The sequence below is a fragment of the Seriola dumerili genome, unplaced genomic scaffold (genome assembly GCF_002260705.1).
Source record: "Seriola dumerili isolate Sdu_G_001 unplaced genomic scaffold, Sdu_1.0 BDQW01000783.1, whole genome shotgun sequence".
NCBI classification, from domain to species: Eukaryota; Metazoa; Chordata; class Actinopteri; order Carangiformes; family Carangidae; genus Seriola; species Seriola dumerili.
In genome coordinates, this window is record NW_019175038.1 from 255,044 (window position 1) to 274,518 (window position 19,475).

At 42.5% G+C, this 19,475-nt stretch overlaps 2 protein-coding genes across 2 annotated transcripts in view; both read left to right on the top strand.

Annotated features, from left to right (window-relative positions):
- The first annotated feature begins 3,944 nt into the window (after positions 1–3,944).
- Positions 3,945–8,964, top strand: ercc6l (ERCC excision repair 6 like, spindle assembly checkpoint helicase). Its single transcript, XM_022765885.1, has 2 exons — positions 3,945–7,040; positions 8,178–8,964. The coding sequence occupies exons 1-2, from the start codon at positions 3,960–3,962 to the stop codon at positions 8,556–8,558; spliced, it is 3,462 nt and encodes a 1,153-aa protein (XP_022621606.1). The 5' UTR covers positions 3,945–3,959; the 3' UTR covers positions 8,559–8,964.
- A 2,158-nt stretch (positions 8,965–11,122) lies between these two features.
- The window catches only part of adam9 (ADAM metallopeptidase domain 9), a 25,652-nt gene continuing 17,299 nt past the window's right edge, over positions 11,123–19,475 (top strand). The window contains exons 1-2 of the mRNA XM_022765855.1: positions 11,123–11,195; positions 18,025–18,125. Of these exons, the coding sequence (XP_022621576.1) occupies positions 11,123–11,195; positions 18,025–18,125 (174 nt within the window). The remainder of the gene's footprint in view (positions 11,196–18,024; positions 18,126–19,475) is intronic.

The window sequence follows — 19,475 nt, forward strand, 5'->3', positions numbered from 1 at the left end:
TGGTTCTGTGTGTGTGTTTCCTCAGAGAGAGTGTATCCTCAGCATCTCAGCCTTCGTCCGTCAGAACCCGCGAGCGACGCAGGCCCAGATCAGCGCCGAGGTGGAGAAGAGAGTTCTGGTTTTTGCTGCTCAAGTCAAAGCTCTGGAGACGGCGCCATTATTCTGAATTTATCTGTGAAACCTCAACAGTGTAGTTAGAGTTTATATCTATATAACCGTTTTCTCATATGAACTCCAGACAGTGTCCTCAGGACATTATCCCGACTGCAGAGTTGCAGTGCATGTGTGAAGACCATACAGTTGAAACTTCTTATTCTATATTTTAATACACACACTCTTTTGTATTTTACTGTATGTTCCTTTAATACTTTAGTTAAAGAAGCAATTTTCAAGTTTTGCTATTGTTACATAGCTAAAGTTAGCACTGCTGAAGTTGGCTATGTAGCAATAGCAAAACCTTCAAATAGCTCCTTTGATGTTCTGTAATTAATGAACTGTTTGTATTAGATGTTTGGATCAATACTTTACATCCAAAGAAGAAACTCAGAGGAGGAGGACTACAAGTTTAAAGTGGATTTCATCACAAAACTCAGCTGAGTTTTGAAAATTTCACAAAAAAACAAAACCTTGAAAGTCTTTGAAAAGTGCTTGAATTTGTCGTCATGAAGGTGAAACTTTCCACTGCACCTGTGAACCACGGCCTTAAAGCTGAACCACAATGGCCTTTCACAATAAAATCCTCTGTGAACACACAGCCTCATTCTGTTGTTCTGACCAGGTTTAATAACATGGGCTGATTATTAAGTGTGAATGATGTGTAGAGAACCTGTCAACATGTCGTTAGGACAGAGTTGTGCAGAACTGACAATGTATTCATCTGTAAAAACACAGCTGTAGGTGATGTGTGTTTTGGTCAGTGGTTTTCTATCATCATCAAATGATCTGAAAATTAAAAAAGTCTGTAAAATGTCAGACATAAATTTCTAATATAAAATCTAAATAAAAATGGTTAAATATCCACAAGAAATATGAATATGATCTCAATATATATATATAGCTATATATATCTATATATATATAATATCACATCAAATGCTCAAAATTCATGAGTAAATACTAGTTTTAAAAAAATATCTACAAATATTAGTAACATTTCTGAAGAAATTTCAGAAAAATATCCACAAAAATATGAGACCATATATATATATATATATAATATCTGAATATATTATATCACATACTTTGGTATAATATCTGAAAAATATTAGTAAAATATCCACAAAACTATAAAATGTCCAAAATGTATTAGTAAAAATATCCATCCTCTCCATCTATAAGCACCAACTTGTCTTGTTAAAAGAAAAATATCATATATCATAATATAGGTATAGACACATTTTCTCTTTTATCCTTCCTTTTTTAATGTACTGTTTCCAGGAAATCTCAGAAGCCTCTTGAAAATGAAGGGACTGAACGTTAGGGACGTTCCCAGGATGTGAGGTGGAATTCCCTGGAAAGATTTAGGTGTAGTGAAATTAAACTCAGCCTCAGGGCTGTCCTTCTTCCTGCCCGAACCGACGCTGCTCATTGGCTGTGGTTTGCTGTTGGTCCCGCCTATCTATAGTTCCAATTGGATAACGTCATCGTGGCGTCACCACAGCGTCCTCTCTGATAGGGTGGAAAAGCTGCGGGGGAAAAGCCGCGGGTTTAAACAACACACCGACCTCTTTGCCATCAAACAAACGTTTCGTGTCTGGATTTAGTTCCAGTTTGTGCCGGTGAAACTGCTAAAATATCGCGATGGACGTTTCTCCCCATGGCGGTGAAGTTGAGGAGATTTCCGAGAAACTGGAAAAGTAAGTGAAGCTAACGTTGATACCTGTGTCACGATTAGCAGACAGTTAGCATCAGTGCTAAAGTCCCCCTGGTTAACACCGCAGGGAGGTTAGCCAAGATGCTGCTAACGGGGGAAGTGTTGATTTGTTTCAGGAAATATTTTCTAACCAGAAACCAAAAATCTGAAGCTGAAAACTACAAAATGTATAAGGCCGATAAGTCTGACTTTAAACTGACAGTAACCGCACCGGGCTGCGCAGTGTCTGGTATCTGCTACTGATTTTAACGTAAGTGTTTTTAGTGTTTTTAGTGTTTAGTGTTTTTATAATTGTCCTCCAGGGATGGTAAGAACATTAGGCCTGTAACTAGCAGTTATTTCTATTGATGATTAATCAGCTGCTTATTTTCAAGTAATTAATTATTTGATCAATAAAAGAAAAGAAAGTTCTCACATCTGAGACCCGTGAACCATTGAAAAATGACTAACATAATAAATTCAGATAGACTGTAAGAAACCATCCACTTAAAGGCTGAATTATAGACTTGATAAAGTGTAAAAAATAATAACAAAAAATAGAGACTATAGCTAGACCAATAGCTATGTGCTGAATACACACTGTACAGTAGAGGCAATATACTATAATATAACGTACTGTAGTAAAGTCAGTGGCTACAGAGCAGCAAAACTCGTGATGAATAAATAAAGAAGAAAAAACTGTTTAGTCAGAGGAGAATCATTCTACCGAGATTATTATTATAGTTACTGATATATTTTCTATCAATCAAGTGACTAATTGTTGCAGCACTAAGGTACTTTTACTGAAGTAATGTTACTACACTTATGAGGTACTTATACTTGAGTATTTCCATGTTGTTACATTTCAGACTGAAATATTGGACTTTTTACTTTACTTTTTTTCTAACAGCTGTAATTACTGGTTACCTTCCAGATTCAGATATTACATTATTATTAAAACGTGATGAGCTTATAGACCTTCGCTTCTCAGCCTTTTAGTTTTGCAGCCTAATATAAGATCAGTGTGTAGTTGTGTGTCATGCGTCAGATGTTTGGCTGTGTGTACAAACAGTGTGTTGATGTGCCTTTTTCTCGACAGGTCTTTATCCATGGATACAGACGACAAGATGGAAGCCTACCACAGGTAACTGAAAAACTCAGACATGTTTTCTTTACCTCAGCAGTCAGTGGTGTTGTTCTCACACTCAGGATTAAATAATTCCTACTCCGACTCTTTTCAGGAGATCACACAGTTATACCAAAAAACAAGCAATTTAATATGTCCCCCCTGGTTATTTTATTATAAAACAAGATCCAAAATAGTCATTTTTGTCAGTTTGGTTAAAGCACATGTTACAACTAGAGCTGCAGATAACTGTTATTTTTGTTATCCACTAATCTTCAGATTATTTTCTTTCTTATTAAACTCTCTAAAAAATTCATCTGCAACTTCTTTGATGATGAAACTGTGGTTTAGTTTTTTTGCCAAACATTTGATGGTTCCAGTTTCTTAATTGTGAGGATTTGATGCTTTTCTTCATCATGTATGAAAATAATTGGTTTTGAGCTGTTGGTCGAATAAACCAAACAATATGACGACATCTTCTTTGGCCGAATGAAATTATAACCAGTATTTTCACTATGTTCTTAGAATTTATAACTAAATTGAACAACAAATATTGATAGACTGATCGAGAAATGAGGGATTAATCAATAATGAAACGAATCTTTAGCTGCAGCTCTAGTTAAGTCTACATCACGGTCTTATTTATAACCCACTGATGACTTGTTCTTTCCTTTCAGATTCATTCAGGAAGGTAAAGACGCCATCAGACAAGGGGAGATGCACAAAGCGCTGGAGTTGTTCAAACTGGCGTACGACCTCCACCAGAGTCAGAAACTTCAAACGAGGATTAAGAAAATCGAAGAATTTATTGCTCAGAACGACTTGGAGGATGAAGATGAAGAGTTTGTCAACATCAACAACAGCGGTCTGATGCTCTTTAAAGACTTGCATGACAAACTCTATGACTACCAGAGGAGCGGCGTGGCCTTCCTCTACAGCCTCTACAGAGACGGTCGGAAAGGCGGGATCTTAGCGGACGACATGGGTCTGGGTAAAACCATTCAGGTCATCTCATTCCTCTCTGGTATGTACGACAACGAGCTGATCAATCACACACTGCTGGTCATGCCGACGTCACTCATCACAAACTGGACCAAGGAGTTTGCCAAGTGGACTCCCGGCATGAGGGTGAAGGAGTTTCATGGAACCAACAAACGAGAGAGGACCAGGAACTTGGAGAAAGTCCAGAGGAGGGGTGGCGTCATCATCACCACGTACACTATGCTCATGAACAACTGGCAGCAGCTGTCCTCATACAACGGCAAAGAGTTCACGTGGGACTACATGATCCTGGACGAGGCACACAAAATAAAAACAACGGCCACCAAAACGGCCAAAAGTGCCTGCGCCGTACCGTCGAAGAACCGAGTTCTCCTCACAGGAACTCCGGTCCAGAACAACCTGAGAGAAATGTGGGCGCTCTTCGACTTCGCTTGTCAAGGAACGCTTCTCGGCACGGCGAAAACGTTCAAAGCAGAGTATGAAAATCCAATCACCCGGGCCAGAGAGAAGGACGCCACTCCGGGAGAAAAGGCTCTCGGGTTCCGGATGTCTGAGAACCTCATGGTCATAATAAAACCCTACTTCCTCCGCAGGACGAAATCAGAAGTGCAGAAGAATAAAATGAACGGCGCACATCCTCACACAGAGGAGCAGGCAGACGGCAGCGACGGCCAAGTCCCACAAGAACACAAAGACTCTGGGGCAGTGATGCCCACGCTGACGAGGAAGAACGACCTGATTGTGTGGACGTACCTGAGCGCCGCTCAGGAGGACATCTATCGACAGTTCATCACACTGGACCACATCAAGGAGCTGCTCCTGACCACCAGGTCGCCTCTCGCCGAATTAAACATTTTGAAAAAGCTGTGCGACCACCCGAGACTGCTCTCAGCCGGAGCCATCGCCAAGCTGGGTTTGGAGGAGAGCGCAGCTGAACACCAGCAGGAGGACGACGTGGAGACAGACTCTCACAGCATCGCCAACGTCCCCGACAGCACGTTAATATCCGAGTCCGGGAAACTCGTTTTTCTGTTTGCGCTTCTCGAGCAGCTCCAACAGGAAGGCCACCGCACGCTCGTCTTCGCTCATTACAGGAAGGTGCTTGACATCATCGAACGCATCCTGGGCAACAGAGGCTTCAAAGTGCTGAGGCTGGACGGCACAATAAAGCAGATGGCCGAGAGACAGAGGCGCATCACTCTGTTTCAGACGGACAAGCGCTACACCGTCCTCCTCCTGACCACCCAGGTCGGCGGGGTCGGCATCACCTTGACGGCAGCGAGCAGAGTCGTGATCTACGATCCCAGCTGGAACCCGGCGACGGACGCCCAGGCCGTGGACAGGGCGTACCGCATCGGGCAGACGGAGAACGTGGTCATCTACAGGCTGATCACCTGCGGCACGGTGGAGGAGAAGATTTACCGACGGCAGGTTTTCAAAGACTCCCTCATCAGACAGAACACCGGAGACAAGAAGGACCCGTTCAGATACTTCAGCAAACAGGAGCTGAAGGAGCTCTTCACCCTGGAGGACACCCAGTCCTCGGCCACACAGCTGCAGCTTCAGGCCCTGCACTCCAGACACCGGCAGACAGACCCTGAGCTGGACGAGCACATCGCCCAACTCCACGCCATGGAGATGTTCGGTATCTCCGACCACGACCTCATGTTCTCCCTCGACGTCCAACACGACGGGGCGCTGGAGGACCAGCAGGAGCAACATTACATCGAAGGGCGGGTCCACAAGGCTCAAGAGCTGATGAAGGCGGAGTCGGAGTTGCAGATGCAGCTGGTGGAGAGCATGGCTTCCAGCACAGAGCCGGCGTGGCTCAGACAGCCGGCGGACAGCAACAACAGAGAGCGGCCCCGCGAGAAAGAACCAAGAAATCCAAGACCGAGTCCGTCATATCCTCAACATGACGGAGACCTAAACCGCTCACTGGTTGTGGTAGAGCTGGACCGCTCGGGTTCTGGCAGCGAGGATGTCCAGCAGAATCTGAGCAACCAAGTTATAAATCTGACTTCAGACGAGAGCGTGACGGAAGAACCTACTGCTGAAGTCTCAGAGCAGAACCTGGATTCACCGAGACACCGGTCTGTCCCGCAGGACGGGAGCTGCCTGGAAGCAGCAGACGCCTCCTCTCAGGAGGTGATGGAGAAGTCTCTGGAGATGGTGGAGGCTGCAGGTGATGTGGCAGATGCCTCCATGCAAGAACTAATGGACCAATCAGCGATGTCGGAGGCTGCGGTCGCTCCAGCAGGTGAACGCAGCCTGTCGTATGTCACAGCGTGTGGTGAGAACCAACAAAACGGAACCTCACACTCAAAATGCGAGGACTCTGAGATGGAGCTGGGTCACGCTTACGTCACGCCACTGCAGAACAAAAGACTGTCTGTCTTACAAGCTTCAAGCTCAAGCTTCAGAGCAGAAACGTCGTCCAGAGTCAGCACCGGCCTCGAGTCCTTTGAAGGCAACTTCAACTTACAGCTGGAGGACAGCGACGCCCTCTCAGACAACGACGCTCAGGATCCTGTGGAGACGGAGGCGGAGGAGAGGAAGCTGTTGGCAGAGCTGCAGGTGGAGGGGAGTTTTGACGTCGATAGATCTCTGTGTGAGAGGAAACACAAAGACGCACAGAGCCTCAACAACGGCCACGCCTCCCAAATGGAAGAGTCTGTGAACGACTCCGTCGTAGCTCCCAGGAAGAAAAGAGCAGCAGTGATCTACGATAGTGATGATGATGATGATGATGATGATGATGATGATGATGATGATGATGATGATGGGAGGCAACTTGAAAACTCCTTCCAGGTGCTCGGAGCCTCCACTCCTCGATCAGCGCCCTCTGGCTCCACCCCTCTCCGGTCCAGAAAGAGTGTCGGGGGAAACACCTCCGTGGCCTCCCGCCTCTCCCTCCTCCTGTCAATCATCGAGGACGTAGAGAACCACAAACAGGACTTGGTGGATGAGGAGGAGGAGGAGGAGGAGGAGGAGGAGGATGATGATGATGATGAGGCTGAGGCCGAAGAGTCAGACATCATTGATCCATCTCATGGCAAGGCAAGTTTGTTAATACAGCACCATTCACACACAGCTGTTACATCAAAACAAAAATGAATAAGTGATTATCAGTAATGAAAATAATCGTTAGTTGCAGCCTCGTCACATGACATATGGAGAGAAAATCACAAGATGAGATGAACCTTTATTGATCCTCCGTAGAGGAAATTCAAATGTGACCCAACAGCAACATAAAAGAAAAATAAGAATAGAAACAGAATCTGACATAAATAAGATTTAAAGTATTTAATTAGAAATACTATATAAAAATAAATAATGAAGCAGTCTTTCTTGAGTTGAAGGATGGATGTTTAAGTGTTTTACAGCGACTTAGAAATTCATTAAAAACTAAACATGAACACGACATTTAAAAACGATAAAAACCAAATTGAATAATTAACGTTTCAAAGAGACGAGACATCCGCAGAGATAAAGACCTTAAAAACAAGCAGTTACATCATGTTTTTATTGAGGAGCTGGTTTCACAGAGACAGACGTCGACTGTGTGTCACACAGAACAAACAGTCACACTTCAGATAGACTGTGGTACAATGAATTCTGGGTAAATTAAGACTTCTAAATTAAAAATTTTTTTTTATTTAAATGGCCGACCTATGAACCGCATCCAACCTCTGAGCTTCATTTACACTCAGCAGAACATGTTTGTCTTTGGAAGAATTCAACAGCTACAGGACGTTTTACTTTGAAAATTCAGTAAAGAGTGAAACAATTAAAACAAAATGGCTGCCGTTGCTAAAAACTCCTCTCTTTGCTCTCTCCATAACGATGTTAGCAAACCACAAATAATGAGCCATGTTTTCCTGTTTTCTATTGGTTGATGCTACTGCTCTGTCCAGGTGTCATTGATTGTTACCATGGTAACATTGGGCTTTGACCTGAGTTAGTCTGGAGGTGAGGTGTCTGATGTCTCTGTCTTTATATTTCTTTCTTCATAATATGTCGATTGATACGAACCAAAACACCAAAGCAAAGTCCTGCTGTGTTGAAAAGCCTCTTGGCAATGAACCAGATTCTGATCCTGAACGTACGAGTAGATCAGAGATGTGTTTGACCCGAGACCATTCAGTGCTTTATAGACAAGTAGAGGGATTTTAAAATCTGTCCTTTGACACACAGGAGGAGTATGAACTTCAGCTGGAGGAGACCGCCGGAGAGACTCTGAACTCGGAGGAGGAGGAGGAGGAGGACGACTCTGAGTCAGCAGATGTCATCAGTAAATCAGGAGAGGAAATGAGCAGCGACCTCAACCAATCAACCGGCGAGCTGGAGCTGGCCTCCACCGAGAGAATGGAGCAGTGCACCGTCGAGACGAACGTGGTCGAGTCCGAGGACAAGAGCTACGACTCCCTGGTCAGCAGCGGGAAGGCGTGCTACAACAACGGGCAGCTGGACGACGCCCTGGGCTTCCTTCTAAAGGCGATCAACATCAAACCCGGAGATTCCGATATTCAGCTCATGATCATCCAGCTGTTCCAGCAGCTGGGTCAGAGACGGTAGAACCGTCCTGCGGAAGGAAGAACCTCCAACCTCGAGAACCTGAAAACAGCTTCTGCCCGAAGACGGTTAGAACAGAGTCACATCCCTTGTTTAAACCCAAACCAGCAGCGTGTTCGTTTCTCTGAACACTTATCACACGTTGATGTTTCCCACCATCACCATTTTAACTGATGCAGTAAATCAGGGACATTCTGTTTTTTCAAAATCTTTTGTACCTTGCACTTGTTGTTTATATTGACACCAAGTTTCCCAAGTAAAATACCTGTTTGTATCTGCATTGGTATTTGTTAGTTTCCTTTGGTTGGGACCCACAGGAAGTTGCTTAATGTGCACAAACGGTTGACAGAAATTTCTAAATAATTATATTTATTAGTGCAAGTGACAGTTTTCATCATTTGTTTTCATCATTTTTTTGGTCTTATATTAATAATAATTGTGAGAAAAAACAGGACATTTAAAGATGTCACCTCGGTGTTGGCTAAATGATTATTTAAATAATAGAGAGAAATGTTAATTGTAGCTCTAATTTGAGTATAAATAAAATATTTTTATGTCTTCTAAACTGCGCTGTTTTAGGTGTTGCTGCTAATTAATCAATAACCAATCAATTAATTTGATTTCTCAGAATCCGGTTTTCCTGGAAATAACATTCACTCTGAATATATGAAATTGACAAAAAAAATATTTAAGTGAAATAAACTCATATTTCCACACTGTTGAGTTTACCAGAGACACCTGAACGCATCACTATCTTCTTCGTTGGTGTTAAATTTGAGACAGACAATCGGGGATCACGTTACAAACTCAAGTCTCTTCCATTGGCTGAGCGCCGGACGCTTTAAAGGTGTGTTTGAACGAGGCGCCCGGACGTCCCGGCGGTGTTTCAGTGAAGGTCGAACTTTGAGCGGGACGGTTTCACCTTTACGATCAAATTGTAATAAACTTATCGTGAAGGCAGGGGGCGCTCGGTTTGCTTCACGGCACAGTCCGATATGTGGTGTCTGCGCATCTGAAGTCGCCCCCCCCCCCCAAGCTGGAGATTAGTTTGGTCACGTGAACAGAAACAGAACCTATAGTTTGACTTCAAAATAAAAGCTTTACAGTCATAGCAGCAATGTGGGAAGAAGAAAATACAAACCTCGTGTTAAACACGAATTATTACGGCATTGTTTGACAGTTTTTGGCACAAATGGATGCACTTTGTTATGTTTAAGTTCGTGTTTTCAAGAAAATGTAACGTTTTTGTGCAAAACAATTTTTTTTTAACCCTACACAAACAAAATATTCAAAGTTAATGGCTTATAAGTAATATGTGAATTAAATAAGACATGATTTTCCAATATATTGTTTATTATATTTCATGACCTGAACAAATATTTGCCATTGGCATGTGCGATACATAACATTGATAGTAATATAGTGTGATATTCAGCAATATACAATTACAAAACATTTAACTTTCTTTAGTGTACAACTTGGAACATTTTAGAATTTAGACATTCAGTAGTCTAATGACATACAGTATTTTTTTTAAATATAGTTTTTACTTCCTGTTGTTTTATCCTGGTGTTTTTAAAGCAACAATAGAATCTCATTGTACAATTACCACATTGTAAAAATACTGTTTTGCAAGTAAAACAGTGAAAATATTACCACGGTATAAAGGTAAAGTATAATCAGGGGGAAAACAGGACTCAATGCAGAAAAATGGACCCTGTGACTGTTACGCAATTTTATTATATCAATATATTATTATTATTACTATTGTTCATACATTCATTCCAAAGCAGGATTTTATTGTTGTAGTGGTAATCAAAAAAGTTGCCAATTGACTTTTTATGAGTTTACTTACCATTTCGGCTCTACTTGTATTTACTGTTGGGTGGTTCAATTTATAACAAAGCATCATATTGTATAAACTCTTCATACATGTTGCAAGAAAAGAAGTAAATTTTCATTCTGAAAAAAATGTCCCTTTTTGTATTTCACTGGGTGTTTTTATAACTTTAATTTTACTACAGGCTCCAGTATTCGTGCTAGAAATCCATTCTGACAGAATGTGCCTGGGGCGGTTGGACTCTTATTTTGAAGTTGTGTAGAAGAAGCAGGGAGCGTTTCCGCTGACTGGACGCTGGTTTAGATGGTCGAGTTCAGGAGCAGAGGAGTACTCCGCTGCCCGGGGAGAGGACACTCCACAGGAACAGAGGAAACAGTTTGTTTCAGCCACAGTTTGTGTTTTAACTCACACAGATAACGAGTCAAACTGCGGCGGGAAACGTCGGAGCTGCGGCGGGTCGCTCACGGTGGATCAGCAGCCGGGACAGACGGGAATGGCTCGGCCGAGGAAGAAAACCGCTGCTGGGTGTTTAGCATGAGGCTCTGCGGGGGCAGAGGGCTGGAAGACAACAACAACAACAACAACTATAACAACAACAACAACAACAACAACAACTATAACTACAACAACTACAGGAATACAAGCTACAGCAACAAGAGGAGGACAGTGTGTGAGAGAGCTGCCGCCCGGTGACATTTATTTTCCATAGAAGAAGAAGGAGAGGAAGATGGGAGGAAGAGTGGAGCTGCTGGAGGTCTGCTGTCTGCTGCTGCTGCTGAGCGGACACTCACTCTGCAGAGGTGAGGGGGGGGGGGGGGGGTTCAGGACAGAGCTGTGTGTAAATAAGCAGTGAAGAAGAAGTGTGTGTGTGTGTGTATGAACAAGTACAATACTACACACTGTACTGTGTTCTGTAGTATTGTACCGTATTACTCTGTACATAACAATACTCCATAAAGTACTGTGATACACTACACTGTAGTACTACTCTGTACTAACCACACTGCACTCTACTGCACAGTACTACATAATGTACTCTACTACACTGTACTACTCTATCGCGTACTACACTGTACTACCTTGTAGGGTACTGTACAGTACACCACTACATTATACTGCACTAGACTGTACACTACTACTACTACTACTACTACTACTCTACTACTTTGTAATAGTACTTGTATTGTACAATATTGCATTATGTACATTATGTACAACATACTGTTCTAGGTACTAGATAATATATGACAACACTGTACTATACTGCACTGCACAGTACTATAATATACAAAATAGTAATACTACTACACTGTAGTGTCTCTACACCACACTGTACTGCTGTGTTGTACTGTACAGAAACAGTGTATAAAGCAGCATAGACTGTTCTCTACATGGGCAATATGAAAATAAAAAAGGAGGTGGTTGGTACATGTGCAGCATAAAAAAAATAAAAAATAAAAATAGAAAATAGAAATAAAAAAAAAGAAAAATTGAAACTTCTAATAAAAATGAAAACAAGATTTACAAACCATCTCCAAATCAGGATTTATTTTTTGTAAGCACTCTTCTCTTCATTACACTGTGCCTACAAATAATGATCAATAACGTTATTCACATTATATTATTGTTATATATTATTATTCCCTCCCCTGCCCCACACTGACCCCTCCTCAGCTGTAGGATCATTGTGGAGGGTGAAGCTTGTGCTGCTGTGAGAAAATATAAGAAACACCCGTCCACACCTAAATGATACTTATTATTTTATTATGAAAGGTCTCAGGTGAGATGATGAAATCACACAGGTGAGTTTAGTGCTATAGATTCAAATGTGAAATCAGTTTTTCTTCAGTCTTGAAAAAGTCAAATTTATTTCTAATTTTATTGCAGCCCACGTTTTGTTTGGCTGCACTATAACATTAGTCAGGTGTTCCTAATAAACTGGAAGCTAAGTGCATGGGCAGAATAATAATAGCAATAATAATAATAATAATACATTTTATTTATAGCCGCCTTTCAAGGACACCTCACAACACAGTAAAAACAAGGCATTAGATGTGACGAGACGCTGCTGGTGGAGTTAAACAGAACAGGGACGTTTGTGTTTTGAGGTTTGTGATATCACAGATAGTGACAGTTATCTGCTGTAAACCTGCTTTTATTAGTGGATCATTAAAGATGAAACATTCGACGTGACCGAGCCTCCGTACGCTCCAGGCTTCTGTTTGACCAGAGTGGGAATCAGAACTGACTCAGGATCAGATATTGATTTGTTGGTTTGTTTCTTCGTGAACTGTTGAGCCACCAGCTCTCCTCTCGGTGTGTGTGTGTGTGTGTGTGTGTGTGTGTGTGTGTGTGTGTGTGTGTGTGTGTGTGTGTGTGTGTGTGTGTGTGTGTCACTCAGGCAGGTTGAGTTTTAAGCAGCTTAGCGTCATCGGCCACAGCGTTCACAGCCGAGTCGCTCAGGAACTAAACCCTGTTTAACACTTAGAATGTAACAGAGTGTGTGTGTGTGTGTGTGTGTGTGTGTGTGTGTGTGTGTGTGTGTGTGTGTGTGTGTGAGTGTGAGAGTGTGTGTTGTGTATTTGCTGTGTGTGAGAGTGTGTGTTGGCTGTGAGCTGACAGAAACAGAAACAGACTCTCAAACAGAGATTCTGAATAAATCTGAGTGATTACATTTACAGGAACCAGCAGCAGCAACACACACACACACACACACACACACACACACACACACACACACACACACACACACACACAGCAGCAGCAGTCCTCCCTGTTTCCCTGAATGATGACTCACTCTGTTTTTTTCCCTCTGAACTGAACATGAACAAACTGACTCACATTCACATTCAGCTTTGTGTCCAGAGACGTTCTCTGGTGAAGGTTCACTCTGCTGTTTTTCTACATTTCTCTTATTGTCTGTCTCGTGCACAGATCTCGCGCACAGATCCAAACCAGCTGTGTGGAAGCTTGTTTCTATTCAATCCTGTTTTTATTTGTATTTTCAATTTGTGCAAAAAAGCACACCTGAGTGGAAACTCAGCTGGCCTGAGTCCGTTTTTACAACCAACCATCTGAGAATTTCTGACGCCGTCTTTCACCTGAACGCAGCGTCAGTCCTGATGATAAGAAACATTGTTGAGTTTGTTATGTGTAGTTTGATTTCTCCTCCTGCTCATCCAGGCTGCAGGCAGAGACAGTTCCAGGTTATTGTTCACACAGATCATCACAGACCTGCTGCCTGTGACCCGAGAGGATCTCTGGTTCCAAACCACCTGAGAGGTCAGAGGTCATGTGTGGTTTAGTTAGTTTCTGATTGGCCGCATGTCAGGCGTATGAAAGAGGTCAGGTGTGGCTTCTGATTGGCCGATGCGAGATCAGGTCAGATTCCTGAGGTGCAGAACATCTTAACCCACTTGGCTGATCCAGATCCAGATCTGCTCCTGAGCTCTGTGACGTTTCTTTTGTTTGTTTTGAGGATAAAGAGAAAAAGAAAACAGATTCTTCAACTTCCTGTTGAGAGTTTGTCTGTGTTCACTTCAGGGCCTCTGACCGTGTCTGTACTTTTTCATGTGAGGTTTGAATGTTTCTTAGTTTTCTTTGAGATTTCTGTAGATTTTCTACATTCAGGATTTAATTTTGATTTGTTTAGGTTTCGTAAAAAGTTTCACTTGAAGTTTTTCCTCTACGTTTCCATTAAAACATTTCCAGAATTTCTTTTAGCAGTCTGTTTGAATTTGAATAGATTTCTGTTTTTTTTTCAGGCTTTTTTTTTGTAAGTTTCTCTAGATTTTCTAATATTTCTGTGGCTTTTCTTTAGGATTTCTTTAAACCTTCTTTAAATTCTCTTCATTCTTCAGGATTTATCAACATTTTTTTTTTCATTTCTTTTCACGTTTTTCTTTTTTTCCACTTTTTTTTTTTAACTCACCAGATACAAACTGAAAAAACTAAAGTTACATGATACTAATATTAAACCAGTCCTTCACCAATGTATCAGCCAGCAGTGCTGTTTATATGCTTGAACCTTCGGCTTGTTACAACACAAATACCACTCAGTGTTAATTCACCAAAAACAAATGAAAAGTAACAGCCGACAGCAGACAGCAGCACAAACACTGAAGTAAGACAAAACTACAGTGGTGGTCTCTGAATTTGTTCAACATTTTCTCTTGATTTTATTTTTAGATTTTCCCCACATTTTCCTAAAAATCTAGATTTTTCTTAGCTTTAGTTTCATCTCGGGGTTTTCTTTAAGGTTCCTCTTTAGGATGTTTTTTACACTTTCTTCACTTGTCTCGATTTTCTTTAGAGTTTTTTCCAGGTTTTGTTCTGATTTCTCTCAATGTTCTTGAAGATTCCTGAAGCTTCTGTTCGACGTCTGTCTGGTTTGTTAGAAGAAGAGAAAGTCAACATGAAGCCAGATTAAATTAGATTAGACAAATCTCCAGTTGATGTGCGGGGTTAACTGGGTTGTCAGCAGACCTGCAGAGAGCAGGATCAGGATCAGACGTCACAATAACAAACACACAAAGCATCATGTTTTTACCTGACACGGGTCCAGACTGGTGAATGTTTGTCTGATCTGGATTTACTCTGGACTGCTCTTTAATCCAGCATCAGTCGGTCGTCAGTGTTTGAACCGAGGTCTTTTTTCAACATTTTTATTCCTCCGTGCCGGCGGCCATTTTGTTTTTGGGTTGTCCGTCCATCACATTCTCATGGTCACGATATCTCTTGACAGAACTGCTTCAAATTTGGCACAAACGTTCACTTGGACTCAAGGATGAACTGAATAAATTTTGGTGGTCAAAGGTCAAAGGTCAGAAAACACTTTTCAGCCATAACTCTAGACTTTACAGCAATTATGACAAAGTTTCACACAAATATTTAATATTTTCTCTGGCTCTGGATGAACAGGATGTGACCTGGAACTAGTCTGAGTGGAGGAGGGATACGACCACGAGGAGAGGATTCTAGTGCAGTTATACATTTAAGCGTTTTCAGTGTCTTCACAGATGGGGCCGTGGTGTTTACCCAGTCTGTGACAGAGCTCAGGCTGCAGGTCTTGTTGCTGCTCTGAGGTTTAGACGAGTGGTGTGAAGCCTCAGACTGAAGAGCTGAGAGCTGAGTAAGAAGAAGGAGGAAGGAGTTTGAGAGAGGATGTGATTCAGTGGGTGGAGGGTTATTTGACGGCGTGATGGTCGGCAACAGAGGAAGAGTCCGTCAGCGACGTCCTCGGACCAACCAGAGAGAAAACGTCCCCTTCAAGGGGGAGAGGGAGTAGAAATCAGAAATGAATTCAGAATAGTTTGTTTGTGAATCAGATGTTTTAAAATATAAAATTGAAGTGAAACACAACAGGACAAGAAGTTAGTCAAGTGACATCAAATGCTCTGTGCTGTCAACACTGCAGTCTGTGAACGCCTCCTAATAGAAACAGTTTGCACCAATTCATTTTGAAAGACCGACGGCCAATGGGAAAACTCCAACTAAATCACATGGCATTCGACTGACCAATGGTGGAACTGTGATCAGTCAGTCAGTCACAGACACTCGCAACTATTCTCAAATGTTAAAATAGTTAAAAGACAGTTAAACATGCAGTGTGTTGTACCAGTGTCATGTATATAGTAAGAAAGGATTATAAAATGATATTCATGTACATTTGCAGTTATAAAACAGATGATATAAAGGTCGACGGACTGTCCTTTGGATTTGAACATTATCCAAGAGAAACAAATTAAATAAAGAAATAAAAAAATAAGTGAACAAATGATTAAATAATTACACTAAATCACAAAATTCACAAAAAATAAATGTGTAAGTGCAAAATAATAAGATAACATAAAGATCATGGGAAGGAAAAAAAACAGGTACTTGAACTTTCTGTTCAGTAAACGTTTGTGTTTTTATTGTTCGGATTATTTCAATTGACCCTGAAGCTAATCTCAGAATCAATAATAAAGCACAAAATGTTGAACTGTCCCTTTAAATATGATTTAAATGTGAAGTCTTTGTCCTCAGAGATGAGCAGGCAGCGTTTCTGACCTGGAAACTGACGGAGACACACACACACACACACACACACACACACACACACACAATCATAAATGCCTCATTCATTCCATGAAAGGAGGCAAACAAACAGCTGCTAAGCCGGCAGTAATATGAACACAAAGACTTTATGTAACAGACAGACAGAGGTCACAGAGGTCACAGAGGTCACAGAGGTCACAGAGGTCGTGTCTGTTGTTGTTCCTCATGTTTGGGTCTCTGATTGTCACAGAGTCAAAGATGTTAAAAGGCTGCTCTACACGCTGAATCTAAACGACTCGCAGCGAGACTCTGCTCCGACCCAAACCGACCAATCGGAATACGACGTGAAATGAGGAAGGGTGCCTTCGAAACAGCCATGAAACACATATTTTTAGATTCAGTGTGAGTTTCGCTTCCTGAGGAGATCATTATCTCTGAAGTCCGTCATGAGTGAACACCCAGAAAATCCACTGAGAGAAACCAGAGGAAACAGAGTCTGCAGAACTTCATTCTTCATCCTCCTGTGGTGAAGGCTCCCTCAGTGTCACGGGGATCCAGAGACGGCCGTCTGTCGCGGCAGCTGAGCTCAGGGTTCAGAGTCCAGGGTTTAAAGAGTGTAACGTGGATTTGCTGAACTGAGCTGTGGTCAGAGGCGTCTTGTTTCCTGTGGACACGATATCTCAGGAAAAACTTCCAGGGAAGATTTTTAAATTTGGCACAAACTTTTATCTGGACTCAACAATCAACTAAATAGAATTTGGGAGTCAGAGGTCAGAGGTCAGAGGTCGCGGTCCAGGTGACTTTGACCTTCAACACATTTTTGGCCATAACTCAAGAATTCACTCACAACTTATGACACAATTTAACACAAATGTCTTTAAGGATTAAAAAAAAAAAGTGATGACATTTTATAATACAAACAGGTCAAAGGTCAACTTCACTGTGACATCAGGTGATTCTAGTTGAGGTTTTAAAGCTCCACATTTCTTCTTTTTCTGTGTTTTATTTGAAGTGTTGATCCATAAGAAGATATAAAACCATCTCAGTGTAGTTTTACATCTCCTCTCTCAGGCTTCTCTCTGCAGCTCTAGTAACAACAGGTCTGTGAGCCAATCAGAGGATAGGAAGCTCTGAGCCTCTCTTCTGATTGGCTGACTGTTTTCTGACTGATCCAATAAAAATAAAGCAGATTTCAGGTAAAAACACTCAGAGAAACCAAATCCTGCAAGGTTTGGATGGTGGGTCCAGGTGGGCGGGGCTTGGTGACTGCTTTGTTGTGACATCACAAAGTTCCAGAAGTCCTGACGGCTGGTTTTAAGGCTCAGTTTCTGAATACAGGCTGTGTGCATTTCTCTGTGGACTGAGCTCTGAAATTTGTTGTGAAACAGAATGCGGCACAGTAATCGTTTTATCTCGATTCACTTGTTTTCATAATCGGTAGAAGTCAAAATTGTAATCAAAAATGAAATTAGATTAATCGGCCAGCTCAAACTGAGGACACGCCCCTCTCCAGTGAAGACTAGAATAGACTGATGATTTAAAATGAAGCTGACAGCAGCTCAGACACTGACCCGCTGTTTCCCTCCGCAGACTCTCAGCAGACTGAACACCTCTCCTCCTATGAGCTGACGGTCCCTCGAGCCGTGGGGGGCAGGCTGAGGCGGGACCTGGACGGTCGACTGCCCAATCAGGTAATGAGCCTTTCCCTCTGTTTGTTTTACTTCCTGGTGTCTTTTATTCTCTTGCTGCTGTGGTAACCTCTGACCTCAGGAAATACAGACTCAGCAGCACGGGGTCAGCTGATTGGTCAGGTCTACTTCCTGTCAGCGTGCTGAGTCAGCAGCAGATTGTTGCTGTGCACAGTGACTCTGAAACACACAGTCACTTTACTCTGAGCTGGATCAGCTGGTGCATTGATTGATTCCTAATTAAAAAGTGACATGAAGCAAATCCTGGTCACTAAGAGTCGGACAGCTGGACATTAAAACCCTCAGAACAGAGACAAGCTGCTGCCTGTGTGTGTGTGTGTGTGTGTGTGTGTGTGTGTGTGTGTGTGTGTGTGTGTGTGTGTGTGTGTGTGTGTGCTGTCATCCTCTTTCCCACCCTACATGCTGGAACCTGTTCAACTTGTATTTGTCACACACACACTGGTGAAATGTGAGATCGCTTGCAGCGAGTGACGCCATATAAAAGTGTGATTTAAGTGTGTGTGAGTGTGTGTGTGTGTGTGTGTGTGCGTGTGTGCGTGTGCGTGTGTGAGTGTGAGTATGCATGTGTGTGTGAGTGTGTGTGTGTGAGTGTGAGTATGCGTGTGTGTGTGCGTGTGTGTGTTTGCGCGCTTGCAGCCATGTTTTCTCTCCTGCTCTCAGATGATTTTTATTCTCTGCAGACAACAAACTGGAGAGTCCTGCTTTGTTAGTAGTTTTGGCGCACGCCCGCGCGCACACACACACACACACACACACACACACACACACACACACACACACACACTGCATTTGAACATTTCCACTCAACTCAACATCTCTAGTTTAATAAACTTGTTTTCTCAGTTTAGCTTAGCTTAGCTTAGCATAAAGACTGGAAGCAGGGGGAAACAGCTAGCCTGGCTCTGTCCAAAGGGAACAGCCACGTAGCAGCTCCTCTGATGTTTGTTTAATCCACGAATGATGAGACTGAATCATGAAACTCTGAAATCTGATTGGCTGTCAGCCTGCAGGTCGTGAACACACTGTCACTTATTGTCCTTCATTTCATCCTTTCATTTTTCTCTCTCATGGAAAACCTCGTTAATAAACCTCGTCCCTCCCCCGCTCCTCTGTTGACCTCTGACCCCCGCTGTGTTAAAGGACAGACGAGCTGCTGTTGGCAGCTGGACGATGTAGTCCACCGCTGACTTCCTGTCCTGACTCACCTCAGACACACACACACACACACACACAGAGTCAGGTGCCATGTGTTCATCTCTGCAGTAATCCCATACCTGCTGGTAGCTGCAGCTCTCTCTCTCTCACACACACACACTCAGAGGCAACGTCTGC